This window comes from Convolutriloba macropyga, chromosome 5 (assembly GCF_964194025.1).
Source record: "Convolutriloba macropyga chromosome 5, txConMacr16.3, whole genome shotgun sequence".
NCBI classification, from domain to species: Eukaryota; Metazoa; Xenacoelomorpha; order Acoela; family Convolutidae; genus Convolutriloba; species Convolutriloba macropyga.
In genome coordinates this window covers 70,456,442-70,472,339 of record NC_134472.1, presented here as the reverse complement: position 1 = coordinate 70,472,339, position 15,898 = coordinate 70,456,442, and the positions used below count along the sequence as shown (strand labels likewise).

Below are 15,898 nucleotides of genomic sequence, written 5' to 3'. Positions count from 1 at the left end.
CGGTTGTTCAAAAATCAAAAGACATGAATTGGTTGAAAGCTATTGGATAAATAATGAGGATTGATATGAAAAAAAAATTTGCTTAAATAAAAATTGTCACCTCCTAGTAAAGCAAACATGTGCGAAGAATCAAGTTGAAATTCTGATTCATTTTAGAAAAATTTTCAAAACTGTTTTGATATGCTTCGTCAATTTTTAAGAAAATGGGCTTTTGCAAAGTGTAAATGGTAGAAAATAAATACCACCTTTAGGTGTTCTCTGAATAGCTATTATACAAGCTTGATATAATAACTTGATTATATAGACTTGATTTGGAACGCTTTTATAAAGACTTGGTACTCATATCGGTCAATTAAAAGTGTTAAGTCTTCTAAAAAAACCAGTAATCTCAGAAATATTTTTAAAGTTCCAGTTTTTGAAGTCCAACTTTTTATGACGCACAATTAATTGCTTATTTCCAGGTCTCATATATAAAACATGCACTACTTACAAAATTGAGTAATTTTATATGAGTCAGGTTGGTGTCATAATAGCCAAGCTAAATAGAAAATTGCTTTTAATAAATCCACCAACCCTGTGATTTTTGTCCTTAACCCCTTAGCAAACATTAATAAGGCCTTGAAATTCAACTAATTTTACAAAAAATAGTTAAACAAACGGTTAGTTTTAAAGCAACCAAGATACTGTTAAAAAAGCAATTTTTAATTCCATTAGCAGTTTCAAAACACCAAAATTTGATTTCCAAAAAATAATTATTGGTTTTTAATCAAAAATTAGTTCAGTATGTTTTCTGTTTAGTTATAATATTAGCAACATTATAAGCACGCTTCATTAATTACAATTTCCACGACAATCCTAAATATTTGGAGCATAAAATTACACGAAGGTCGTGGCAATCTTTTGATTTTCTACGCTTTGAAACAGACGGCTAGTCATGCTTGCAGTCATTATTTCTATCCAATATTTTTGAACTCGGTGTCAAGATATTAAAGAACGAACGCAAAAAAATCAAATGCTGCAGCATTAATGCTTTGCCAGCAATTTTCTACGTTTTTTCTCTACGTATTAGCAAATATATATGTACATACAGGCATATATATATATATATACATATATATATATATATATATATGAAAATGTGTATATATAAATATGTACGTATGTTTTTTGTGTGTTTGTTTGCGTTTCTATGCGTGTGTTTGTGTTTGCATTTTTGTGTTTGTGTATGTGTGTGTTTCTTTGGTTGTGTCTGTGTGTTTGTTTGTTTGTTTTTGTGTGCATATTCTACAAAAACCAAAAAAGTCACTTACCATTAACAAAGTTCTTTTAGTAATTACTTAAATGTCATCTAAATTTTTTTGAAAGATAACCACCTTCAGTTGAAAGTTTGCACTACAATATTTTTGCGGGTTTTTTGCAGGATGAGGGAATCACCGCAAAAATATTAAAAGAAAACAAAATTGTGTTTGATCTTTTCGAGAATTTTTTTTTCATTTTCATAATGCTTACAGGATCTAACAACAAACACCGTAGAAGTTTGACCGATGAACTTTAATTGAAAAAAGGAAGTGTCAAAAAGGCTTAGATTGAGAAAAGTGAAAATAAATTGTTCCCAAAAACTTTAAATTTTGCAATGAATAATAGTTCAAATATATTTTTCTGTGTATGCTCAAACAAGTCCCAACTCTAGTTTTCATGGCAACTGTAAATTATTCTTCCTGCTCCCAATCAATAATGAACTTTTGTTTCTCTGACATCAATTAGGTCAAACACAGTTTTAAGTGTAACTACACGTAATCTAATAAACCAAAAATGAGGCAAAAAGCCGTGCATCATTTCTCATTAATGGTTTTTAGTCTCGTGTTCTATATCATTTAGTTTTGTGAATCCTGTAATTTTGAATCCGTTTACTATTACATCACCAATTGCAACCGATATATAAAGATAACTATTTCTGTAAATTAAAAAAATTACCCGAAATTTGATGTAAAATGAATTTTATGACTTTAATGCATTATTATCCAATAACCTTAAATTAATTTTTACCATAAACAAATATTGTTGTCGGCTGAAATCTGGATTTTTGTTTTGCATATGCATAAGGTTTTTGTGTGTCCAAATCGGTTTTGAATCACCTTTCATTTGTTTTTTTTTTCTGTTTCTCTGAAGTTCTTGTTGAAAGGTTTGCTCAATATATTGAAATCCAATTTATGAACTTCATTCTTTCACGCGTTGAGGAATCATTGTGAAAATATCAGAACTGCGGCAATCCGCTGTAAAAAAAATGATTATTGTTCATTGCACAGCGGCAATCTTTAAGCTGTAAATTCGATGAAATGTACATTTTTTTTTAAAAAAATGTGGTGAAGTAAGTTATAACCTTTTTTTGAAATTTATGCAGGAATTCGCCCTTTCAGAGCTTTGCTTGCAATAATTAACTCTAAAACCCTGCTTTTTCTAAAACCCCGCGTATACACCGCATTCACGGCATATTTTGCATTATGTTACTAGATAAGAGCATGGGCTAATTAAGACCTGCAGTAAACTTAGTGATGAAAATTTCTAGAAATCGAAACTTTAAACTTTGATTTTTTTGTCTCGTTCACCAAGTGTTCACCAACCGCAGTTTTTCTAAAAACTCATCGCACATTTTACTTACAAATTTTTCTAAACATTCATCGCATTATACTTACACATTTTTAAGTGGTCTTCGCCTATGAAACCTCGACCTGTATTTCATGTGAAAAAGAATGCGGCGATTTAAATTTTGAAGCAATTTAATTAATTGAACAAAAACAATCATTTTTTTGCATTTACCTATTTGATTAAAATCTTTTTCATTCTCAGTTATTTTTTGTTAATTTACCACCAAACAAAAAATGAAAACAAAATTCACAGACCACACACACACTTGAAGGATATGTTCACAAAAGTTTCACAAAATTGTAGGTCGACTAAAAGCTTGCCAGATTCTCAGAAAATCTATTATAAAAAACTTTCAAAAGCCTTTCAGGTGCTCTGAAACTTAAGCGAGCTGTTTTGTTTAGAAACACAATGCCGCTCATGACTCAAATACAATTGATGTGTTGTTATTCGATCGTTGTTAAGGAAAAACGGCACGTTATAAAGGTGGTTAATAGGTTCTTTGGTGAGGGGGGTTGAGGTCCACCTTCTGAATGTTATAGGAATTGACAGTGACATGGTTTTCAAGGTTCTTGCAAGTTTTGATCAGTTTTGAGAATCTATTCTGACCCCCCCCCCCCCGCCACTCAGTGATATTTACGCACCCCCCCCCCCGTTTCAAATTATATGTTGTTCTATAGCACGTTACTATGTAAAAAAATAGCACGAGCGTCTAGGGTGCGTAAGATATATGCCCACTAAGCTGAGAAGCTGAGGGGGTGGGGGGGGGGGGGGGGGTGGGCAAACAGAATAGATCCAGTTTTGTTTTAGAACTGACATTCGCTGGCGTTTTTCAACACATTAACCTTACCCAATCGATTTTTGTGTTTTAGGGAATATTCCAAGATGAAGATGCCCATGACTATATAGAGGAGGCAGGCTTCACTCTCTTAAACATCCCCGTGAACAACGAGACACTCAACTACTCAACGGGACAGAGCTACTCAGCTATCACTGGTGACTTCAAGTGAGTCCTTTTCCTCTAAAAGTCCCCCCCCCCAAAAAAAAAACCTAGTATATATTCTATGTTTGAAAATCAAGTTTTGCTGTTAGTCCTTACTGCCTGTTTGCACCTCTGTGATCATGCACTTTTCAGCAATTCAGTCTTGCTATTTTTTGCATATATTTTGTTAGCTCTGTTAATTTTTTTTTGATTAATTTGTCTGTATAGACAACAGATTTAACAGTTCGTAGGCCATCTAATAACTTTTTTCAAATTTGTCTTTATCATCAAACTATTATGTTTTGATTTATTTTAAATATTTCTGTAATAATCTTTTTTACTAAATTCAACTTCGTGATCGAGAGTCTCTGCTGCGTGACGTCGCCTCTTTTGAAACCCTTTTTTAAAAACTGCATTATATTTTTATACGTAAAAAAAGGCTGAATCTCAGTTATGCAGCATTGAATCATGCAAGCTCAATCCTTTTTACTCTGTTCAGTTCTCTGTTCATAGTATCTATGTGACATTTCATGGTAAGACTCAGAGCAAGGTTCTACTGATTAGCAAAAATGTACCTCTGCAAACTAAAGTTGTGTGGAACTGACAGTCGATAAACAAATAAAAACAATTGAAAAATCAGTTGAACAAACATGTAAACAAAAAGAGATGATGCTCTGCGTTGTCAACAAACAGACAGACAGGTAAACAAACAAACTGACATCTAAACAAAAACAATCGGACAAAATCAATGTTAAAGTATAGGAAATGATTGATTATTTTTTGAAGTACACGAGATGTCAATAAATCCATGAAAATAAACCATTTCCTCGGGGATTGGAACAATGGAACCTCGAACAACCTTGAGATTTCGCCCATCTTTCGAATTTGTTGCAAAGTAATGATAACCATTCTCTTCTCAACCTTGGACAGAGAATAGTGGTCTTGTAAGATTAACAAAACTTCTCAAATCATCTCGTAAGATTCTGCAATTTTATTGTAAACGTTAAAAAATTCAAGAAAAATTCTATCCAGAACGTTCAATATTAGTATTCTTATTAAAATTTTGTCAAATAAAAATTCTGATTATGACGCTTACTAAAAACTAAAGGGTTAATGTAGGTATTAACAAATTCGATTAACCTAATATGGTTTAACAGTAACTGCTTCCATTCCGTTTAGAAATAGCACGAAAAAACGGAGATCAACAAAATCAACCCAAGAAATGACAGCAAAAAATGAGCGGTTTATTGAGCGCAGATTTTTCTTGGTTCATGCAACAAAACAAGCTAATTGTTCCAAATTTTACTAAATCCTTTTTTACTAGGAAAGCTTTCATCTGCGTAACCGGTTTAAATATTTTCAAAAAATTGCAAAATTTGGTTACAAGTCTATCTGTAATTCGGTTACGAGTCTCTTCGGTTACAAGTCTAATTTTTACCTATCTGTACCAAAAAATGCAATTATAACTTTCGTTTTTAATGACTTTCTGTGCTATTATTCAGAGTCGACTTCACCAAAGTATCAAAATTTTAAGTTTTGAATTGAATTCACTTAATCCGTCTCAAAATCATCACCATTGAGTACTCATATCTTATTCAATACTACATGATATTGAAAAAAATGAAAGAGAAGCATCTTTTGTAAAAATAGTTGAAAAGAAACGGATGCGCTGCAATAGATTTTTATCCCACTAGTACCATAAAAACTCTTAAAAAGCATTAATGAAAAAATACTTTTTTTTACTATGAAAGCCGAATTTTTTTTATTTATTGTAAGATTTTACGAGAACATTATCTGGCACACTAAAAAAATTCAGAGTATATATCACAAGTTTTTTTATTTTTACTACTTAGTGCATTATGATACAAAATCATCATTTTGCGTTGCCTGGCATCACAAAGTTTCGACGAAGTATTTTTGCTTAAATAAAAATCTCACTCTCAGTTTTATCTAGCCTGCTGTTAGCTTTAACTTGGATATCTCAATCTGAACTCATAGCTGCAGGAAAATCATGCAAATGAATTTAAAAATGTCCTATTACATAGGCTGTAAATACTCCAGCTAGTTATACTGGGTTCTACTTCTTTTCACCCCGATTCATTTCACCCTACATATTTTAACCCCGTATCTTTTAACCCCTCTATCATTTAACCCCTATATCATTTCACCCCTCTATCATCTCATACCGCCAATTATGAGTCGACATTAAAGGCATATTTTGTCATAATTAAGTAGATAACTTAATCCCATTTTCGGTCGTGATAGTTTCATATCAAGTCCCGCGGGCCGCTAAGGCATGGCCAAATGACTATATTGCTAATTAAATTGTCCTTACTTTACAAAAGACTAAAATCGGGGTGAAATGATAGAGGGGTTAAATGATAGAGGGGATAATTGATGGAGGGGTGAAAAAATCGGGGTTAAAAGATAGAGGGGTTAAATAAATAGGGGTGAAAAAGCGGGACACCGTTATACTGATCTTCGAATTAATGGAGCTCCAATAAATATCGAAGGTGTGGGAAAAACAATTAGTGGATCAATGTGACAGAGTTGAGTGAGCACTTACTTTTTATATTTTTGTATTTGGCACTCAGAAATGTTTTCTGCGCAATTTAACTTTTGATTTCAAGACAAGAGAGACGAAACATTTAAAATAATAATTTTGTAAAATCAGTTTACAAAATTGTTCCTCAAAGGGTAGGTTTTTCGTGAATTAATCTCAAGAGCCGTTATATTGAATATTTAAATTGTGAAATAAAAACTTTTGTTTTATTGAGCAAATCTATCGAAGTAAGTATAATCCAACTGCAATCTGATCATCTAACTAAAATTAGTAGCCTAATCGGCTTCTGATCGGCTTGTAATTTTACTTCGTCTAATTAATTAACCTGAGGTTTTCTTTTTGATAACTTTAACTCAGCCACAAGTTGATCATAGGAGTATTTCAGTTGCTGATCCAGGCACTACAGAAACATCTTTGAGAAAACATCTCTTCTTTTACAGAACGCACGAATCAAAGACAATTATTTTGTATGACTCATCAATAGATTTCTTGCCGCTGAAATATACAAAGAAAAAGATGAATTAATATCTTTTTAGTAAATTAGATATTTTTGGTGGTAGGTCTCACGTTGTTGACATCTTGATATATCTGTATCTTCCGATAATTAAAAATTGTCAGAGCAGTTTCTTCTAATTCCGTGAAAATTTTTTCGCTGAGTCTTGATTGTGAAGTTCACATCTGCCCGCATTGAGCTCAATTATTGTTCTGACCCCACTTCATAGTATCTGCGAATCTTGTCGATAGTTGTTCCGACCTATTTTAAGCTCAAATGGTTTTTTTCTGTTCAGTCAATTTTGCCCGATCGATATATTCATCGTAGAGAAAGTGGATGGTATCATTAAAAAGTTCGTCCTGCGTAGAATCCGAAATTAAAAAGATTTTTTAATTTCGTTTTTCTTTGACGAGTTATTGAGGGTTAGAAGTTTGTGTGAACACAGGAAAATTGGCATGACTTTGTTCACTTTTAGCGTAACTTTGCTCAAACTAAGATTTTTTCTATATAAATATTTATTCAAAAAAAAAAATTAAACGCTACAAAATGATTCAATTTTGTGTTCCGGATAGTCGAAAGGCGACAAAAAAGGCTAAATCTGGTCCAATAGGAAAGATTACTATCAAATAATTCGATATCTATTCGAGCTGTTTCTTTGCAAACTTTTCATATTTATTGTTTTTTTTTATAAAAAAATCTTTTAGAGACTAGTCAGTTTTCTGTTCGATGTTCCGTTAATAACAAACCTCTCTTACAGTCAAACGATGCCCAATTAACAAAAAGTTTGCTTTCCAGAACTCACTCATGTTTTTTGGCTTCGACTCTTGAGTTTTCGTAATTTTTGATGAAATTTTGATTTTCTCCCTGAGATTTTACTAAACTTTTGTAGCCCTATAACATAGACTTTTTGACTAAGATTACAAGAGGTTCCATATTGAGCTTTCAGTGAAGCTATCCAGTGCTTTGAGTGAACGTCTAATGGCTGTTAACACTTTAAAAATAATTTTTTCAAAAATTTTTTTGAATATTAACCGAATTTAAACTTACTTTTTATAAACTGCAAGTCCGTCTCTAAAATGAGAACACACTCTTCTTTCCTACTGTAACCAAAATCAATCTCTTTAGCGGTTTTTTCTTCTAACAATTGGTTTTATTACCTCGATGCCACGAGTTTTCATTTTTTTTTAGTTTTTGGTTATTTTTTCGTAATTTTGGTTCCTTTGGCCTCGAAGTGTTATCTCATTATCCTAAAATTGATAGTTCACTTTGGCTTAGAGAAGACTTTCAATGGATCATAAATAAAGTTTTTAGAGAAAATTTTATAGTTTGAATGGCTTCGACAATTTCTTCTACCACTAATCTACAGAATTTTTTGTTTTCGCCTGTGTTTAACATTGATTTCATAGTCATAAGATTTTGATATGTCTGATTCATGACCTAAGAATCAAAAAGTCATTTTGTTCTCATCGGGGCATAAACTACCGTTGAAAGATTAAATTTAATGACGTTGATACTACGGGCTTTTTCAAACATTTCGTTTTTTTAATATATTTGATAATTTTTTTTGAAGTCAATTGTTCAAAAAAGAAGGACCTCATTGCTATTACAAAAATGATTATTTGAATTGTTAAAAAATCAAAAGTTTTTACTGAAAAGATCATTCTGTACCTGCTTCGACACCTTTCTCTCGCAATTTTTTATCGAATCTGCTGTTTTTGACTGTTTTGTTATTCTTTAAGTAGTTGTAAGATGCTCAGAGTTCTCATAATCTTCTTATTGAGGATTGAATGTTTAATATTACTCAATGCAGTCAGTTTAGGGCGGTTAGTCTTAAAGTTTAAGATATTATTCGTTTTCAAAAAAACTTTTTAAACAATTCTGTTTTGTTATTCTTTTGTCAACTTGTAGCTTAATTTCATCATTGAGACGTCCCACAATCAGCTTGTTCATTGGTTTTACGTCGTAATTGATGTTTTGTTACTTGGACAGCAAGCGTTTTCACAGAAACTGTGTGAGTTGCCAATATGTCTCTTTCTCTTCTTCTTTCCACTTTCGCGTAATAACAGAACCCAATGATTTTTAAATCAGGCGCAAGTGAACTTATTTGGTCCTTCAGTATAATTTTTCTTAAGTTAGCTTAAAGAACAATTGAAATAAAAAAACAATTTTCAGATAATAGCTTATGATTTTAATGGCTTCAGTAATGTGTGTTTTCGCAAAATTTTTGTCGGTTTTTGATTTTTTCTGCATCTTTAGTTCGTTTCTATGGCTTAGCCTAACCAAAGACAGGTCATGTCCGTTTCGTAATGACTTTTTAGTAAATTCATCAAGAACTATTTCGTTAAGAGCTGATAATTTTCTAGTCATTTGAAGTTGTTCGGTTCAAAAAAATGTTGATTGATCTTTGAATTTCGCCTCATTATTTCTTCTTTTTCTTAACTTGTTAACTAGTCTCATAAAAAAAAGTCGCATCTGTAGTTAAGAAAAAATAGATTTGTGTAGTTAAGGATTTTTTCGATTGCATATTGACTTTGTTATTAGGTGCTTATAAGTTTAGGTGTTGTTTGTTGCCGTAATTTTTTCTTTGTTTTTGCATATTTTGTTCGTTGTATTTTTTTCTCCCGTAGTCTTATCATGGGTAGATCTCGTGAGCGCTGTATTGAGGCATGATTTTATGTAAATTGATAGTAGTTGGTGTAAAAATTTCTTTAAACTCGAAGATCTATTGCAATATGAAAACAGTAGGCACAATATAGACGTGGCATCACTTAACTCCAATGAAGATACTTCAATAACTGAAGGAGAACAACCTTCAGTGGTCACGAGAACTTCAAGCAGAAGTAATAAACAAACAGAAGCTTTTTCAACAAACTTGCTTAAAAAAGAAGGGAGGATGTGATATATCGTGAGGATCGAGATATATCGCTTAGAGGTTAACTAAAACTTCGATAGAAACAAAACTTTTTATCTGATGTTGTTGAAGCTAATTTATTTGTTGGCTGCTAAATTGAACCGAATTTTGGCTTCAAATTTGTTCATACCACAAATTTATCAGTGTACATATACCATAAATGTGAGCGATTAAAACGACCTTCCCGCCATCAGTGACGACCATAAACCAACTCGATGGTCTTCCCTGTACATATCAATGACATGTTCTCAGGTTAGGAGAACAATTTGTTAAGTTTAAAAATGCACTAACACTTGCTATATACTGCAGGGGGAAAAACTTTTAAAACTTATGGTGTAAATTAACCAATATCAGTTTATCTATATCTTGACGGTACTTTAGTTTTTCATACCGAGAGCAACTATAAATAACTGAGAAGTTTTGTACCTTTAGGCTATTTTGAAATCAGTTATTAAAATTATAAAATTCCTGTTACTTGTACTCGAGACTACAACAGTGGTGTCCAGACCGCAGGCCGACCGACAAATTTTTGATCTGCAGAATGCTGAATCCTGTACTGCATGGATTCTAAGTTTTGTGGCGAAATGCCGCGCAGAAAAGAAACAAGACAAAATTAACTCAGATGATACAATTTTGGACCTACAGATAACAAATATATTCTTATTATCCTATTATGTGCCAACAAGACGCACTTCTGAAACTTAGTTGCCTTATGGGCCCTAAAAAATACTAGACAATCCTTTTAAAGATATCAGAAAAGTAATTCAAATCTACATTTCTCCCAAAGAGAGTCATCATAATAACCGCAGAAAGGGCTAGATTTCCGTACGTTGTCCAAGACGTTGGAAAATCCCCGACGATGAATTTCTCGCGCACCCACGTGAAAAAGCACGCTATTGTGACTCCCATACACTAAAAACAGTGACCAATCCCGAGGAGCTGGTAAAAATAAAAATCCCGAGGAGCTGGATGCCAGCTTTGAGCTGGCATCAAAGCTAAACCAACGATGACTCTTTCTGAAAAGAAAGAAAACCTAGAGCTCACAAGTCAAACAATGGCTATTGCGAGTTCTTCAACGGGTAATAGACCAATTGTAATAAAAGAAGACGTGGTATACAACTTCAAAAAGACCTTCAGAAAACCTAGTGAAAAGTTAACTGGTAACAAAGGCAATGGTAACTTGTGTAATAGATGTGGAGGTAAGCCACACAGTAGCAACCTGAGTCCGGCATTGAACAAGAAATGTAACACCTGTGAAAAGGGAGGGCACTTTTCAAAAATGTGCAGAAGTAAAACCCAGCCTAGGTCAGGTAAGTCCGACCAGCACAACAACTTCTGCGAGGAAGAGGGTTAGTTGTCTTGTCAAACATCTTCCGAAGTGGAGATGGGAATCTACTATACATAGGAAAATATGCCGTAGATATCAGCTACATTGGAGGACATTACAGTTAAAGACAAGAAAATATAAAATGCAATTTGATACCGGTGCTGATAGTACCGTGATATCTCATCATTCATCTGGACTGACCTTGGTAAACCTCAGTTAGATGGCAAAATTATATGTCTTGAGGCCTATGATGGTCATCAACTGGCGCTTCTGAGATCACTAACATGTGATGTTGAGCGGAACCTAAGTAAGTTTATGCAACAACAACTTGCAATTTTGCAATCCGACAAAGAAACTGGACTACTTGGGAGAGAACTATTACTCCAAGAAGGCATCAACACAGTGTGTGATGAAGATTTACCTGCAGTCCAAAGAAACAAAGCGCATGTTAAACTCATACCGTGATCGCAGGCGATGTTTTGCAAGGCTAGAAAGATACCTCTACCTCTACAAAACAGGGTCAAGGAAGTAATTGGGACGATGGTGCGACAAAGCAAAAGTTATGGACGAGGACTATCCAATCCCAGACAAGGAGACCATATTCGATAATCTCAATGGGGCCTCTTATTTCGGCAAAATTGACTCATCAGATGTATATTATCAAGTCGAACTGGAGGAGGATGCAAAGGAAGTATGCACAATCAATACATCGCAAAGATTGTTCAAGATGTGCAGGCTTCCTGGGGGCTTGAAGAATTCTTCGTCCATCTTCCAAAACTGCACCGAGTCAACTCCCAAAAAAACTAAGTATGTGGCCAAGATTCAAGACTATGTATTGGTATATGGAACAACAAAGCCTTACGAGAAACAATTGCTTGCGGTTATAGGTCGACTACTTGAGAAGAATTTCATCATCAATGAAAAAATCCAACTCTAAATCAATCTTAAGCGTTAGTTTTCTTGGTTACACAGTTACAGTGGAAAGAATAGCACCCGATCCTAAAAATGATGAGAAAAACAAAAATGCAAAACCATCATCAAATATGAAACAACTAGGGTCTTCCGTTGTCCTAGCAAACTTTAAGGACGACTGATACCAGATTTTGCTACAAAAATGTTACTTTTGAACACAATTTGAAAAGACAACTTCACATGGGAGAAAAAGAAGAACATGCCGCTTTCAAAAACATGAAAATAGAGTTATTCGCTAACCCACTTGTTCAGTCTTACAGCTTGACGAAAGAAGCAACCGTGACAACAGACGCCTCTGAGAAACCAGTAGGCGCGGTCCTCTCACAGGAAGGACATCATGTGATCTATGTCTCAAAAGAGTTGTCAAAAGCTGAACAAAGTTACTCCAATATTGAGAGAGAGGCACATGCAATCGTCTTTGTGGTCACAAGACTGAAACAATTCCTGCTCGGAAGGAGGTTCACTCTACAAACTGACCAAAAACTCCTCAAATATCTCATTGCACCAGACATGAAATTTCCTAAAAAAGCATCAGCAAGAGTCACGAGATGGGCGATAGCGATGATGGTATTCGACTTCGAATTGAAATATAAACCCGCAGAGCAGACCTCCACGCTGATGCTTTGAGCAGACTAGACTTTGATGACGACGACGACAATGATCGGATCTGCTTTGCTATTGACAAAATCTATTTTGTTCAATCGGACCTGGTGGACCAGTCAGACATCAGAAGTGAACTGGGATAGAATCGACTCTTCCAGGATGTCATCAAAAGAAAAAAAGTGGAAACCGGAAACAGTGTTCAGAAGCAGAGACTAGTTTCGAACAACAGAAAGACGCATTAACTATCCACAACGGAATCATCTTTCGAGGAATGTGCGTTCCATCCCACCAAAACAAAGACAAGTGGAGATGACCAAAGCTCATGAGACACACTCAGGCAAAAATGCAACTGAAACAGCAGTCCGGATGATAGCATGGTGGCCCGGCATCAGTCAAGATGTTTTTGATATGTTAGTACAGGTAAAGATTGCCAAAAAAACAAGCGTAGCCTGGGGAAAAACAGTATCTACTGGGCCAGAAGCAGAAGTTTGGGAAAAGTTCTATATGGACTGGGTTTACGTTAAGGACGAAGGCAAAATCCCAGTAAAAATTGACGCGGGATCAGGCTGGATGGAAGCTTTCCCTGCGGGATATAGGACTTCAAAAACAGTGAAAGTTTACTTGTGTGAAAGTTTTGCAAGATTTGGGATACCAAAAACGTTTGTATCAGACAGTGGTCTTGAGTTTATAGGCGGTGACCTAAAACAGTGATGTGAATCATTGGGGATTAAAAAAATGGAGTCACCCATCCACCATCCAAGAGCAAATGGACTTGCCGAGCGAGCGGCCCAACAGTGAAAAGGGCAATTCAAGACTGGAGTCCAAATCTGAATGTGTCATTTGGCGCATTCTTACAGTGGGCTCTGATGACACACCGAAATACTTCCAAGACGCGGAGCAGTATTCTTTTGGAACTAGTTTTAAAACGGAGAGTAAGACTTCCAGCAGTCACTGCTTTTGATCTGTGTGAACCAATCCTCTTCAAACCAATGAGCACATCAATAACAGTTCTAACTACCTTCGTTATACGCAAAGGAATGAACACCTAAACCATCCAGCCGGAGAATTCAAACAAGACAGTGCTTGTTGGTGACAACCAAATTGCGCGGCTGAAAGCTGATAACGTTAAGACTGAATCCAATAATCAGCAATCTACTGACTCACATTCTGAGAGCGGTAGGCACAATATAGACGTGGCATCACCTAACTCCAATGAAGATACTTCAGTAACTGAAGGAGAACAATCTTCAGGGGCCACGAGAACTTCAAGCAGAAGTAATAAACAACCAGAAAGATTTGGAGAAGCTATTTCTACGAAATTGCATAGAAAAGAAGGGAGGATGCGATATATCGCGAAGATCGGGATATATCGCTTAGAGGTTAAGTTAAAATTTCGATAGAAACAAAACTTTTTTACGTGAAGTTGGTGAAGCTAATTTATTTGTTGGCCGCTAAATCGAACGGAATCGTTGCTTCAAATTTGTTCATACCCCAAGTTTATCACTGTACATAAACAATAAAACCTGAGCGATTAATTCGACCTTTCCACCGTCAGTGATGACCATAAACCAACTCGATGATCCTCCCTGTAGATACCAATGACTTGTTCTCTGGTTAGAAGAACAATGTGTTAAATGCAAAAAACTGCGCTAATACTTGCCATATACGGCAAGGGGAAAAACATTTAAACCTTATGGTGTAAATTAACCATTATCAATTATATATATATATATATATATATATATATATATATATATATATATATATATATATATATAGCTGTTTCTGTAAATTTTCATACTGATAGCAACTATAAGTACCTGTGAGTTTTTGTACTCTTAGGCCATTTTGAATCATATTGTTAAAACAATAAAATTCTTGTTACTCGTGCTTGAGACCACATGTGGTTTGAAGATAATACAGATAATGCCAAAAACCAAGCAATCCAAAAATTGGAAACGAACAATTAGCTTTTATCTTTGATGTTTGCTAGGGAGCAAGAGCAAGAATTTTTTTAACTCAGTTCTTTTGGTCTAGAGATAGGATACAATTTAGGAATCAATATTTCCACTAATAACTTTGTAGCTTATTTGGTAAACTCTCAAGTTAGTCAGCTTTTTTTAGTGCTTTGAAAGCTTTCAATTCTGTTTTTCCAGAAAAGTATATAGACATTTTTTATTGAGCAGATAACCCCGAAAAATAACCTCGGAATTTGTGCTCAAGGCATTTTTTGCTGTCAAGCATTATAACCTTTTACTTCTGCTAACAGCCTTGAAAAACTCACCCCATAAGGGACTGTTTGATCGGATCTTGATTTACAGCTCTGACTCGAAAGAAGATAGCAAAGTTGTCCGCAAGCGTATTTCACAAAACTATCAAATTTTATTCCTAAATAAGGGCCAAAACTTTAACCCCTCGGTCACATAAACACCTACGTCATTTTTGCAATCCTAAGGCTCGCATTTGCTGTCCTTGAAATCTAAACTGTATTGCAACTTGGTGTAAACATACAAAGTACCGCCAACAACCATAACCCTAACCCCTGAAACTATTTTTAAGCACATAGCAGTTGTTGACAATGTAAGTCTCTAAATTCTGTCTGTGTGACGTAATCAAATAGTGTTCAAAAGTTCAATCTTGTCGTTGTTCATTTAGTTCTCCAAATAAAACCTTGTTTTGATTGCAATCGTGCGGACCGACGGTGTTTCACCTAGCAGATGTTGCACGCTGCCGAAAAAAAAATTCTTGAATCTCAATTTTGATTACAAAAAATCAGAAATTTTTAGTCCAACGAATTTTATCATAGATTAAAACTAATCAAGGTATGGGTAACAAAAGTTCTCGCGTGAGTCTGTGAATATCTGACCATTGGGACAAGAAAAAAAATTAAGCAAGGAACAGATTATTGAGTGACAGCAAAACCAATGAGACTAGACAGATGCCAGACTGCTTGTTATTGCCATTATTACTGTTTCCAAACCTTTATGGTATCTCAATTTAAAGGTTGCCAATTAAAGGATTACCAATTTTTACTAATTTTCTTCCAAAATTTGTTATCAGGGAAAGTTTTTCTATGTTGGCCAATCCTCTTTCAATTCTGTCTCATCATAATGTCTTGAAAAACCAAATAAAAAAACAATTTAAGAAAACAATCAGAGCTTTTTTGACTTGCTAATTAAGAAATTGTTCCACTAGTACATTTTCGTAGAGAACTTTTAGGAAAATTTGCAACCATTATTTTTTTTTAAAAAAAAGACTTTCTTGAAACTTTCTCCTGTCAAATTTTTTACTCTGTCGTAATGTCTCACATTAGAAACCGAGAAGTGCAAAAGTTTATTATAGCACACTATAAGGATAAATTTTGTGCTCTGCGACCATGCAACTAACAAAATTCTTCTTCCAAT

The 15,898-nt window shown here is 34.5% G+C and overlaps 1 protein-coding gene across 4 annotated transcripts in view; it reads left to right on the top strand.

The window, feature by feature from the left end:
- The window catches only part of LOC142339605 (gamma-aminobutyric acid receptor subunit alpha-2-like), a 160,507-nt gene that overhangs the window by 61,564 nt on the left and 83,045 nt on the right, over window positions 1-15,898 (top strand). For all 4 annotated transcript variants that reach the window (XM_075389757.1, XM_075389759.1, XM_075389760.1 and 1 more), the window contains exon 3: window positions 3,516-3,649. In XM_075389757.1, the coding sequence (XP_075245872.1) occupies window positions 3,516-3,649 (134 nt within the window). The remainder of the gene's footprint in view (window positions 1-3,515; window positions 3,650-15,898) is intronic.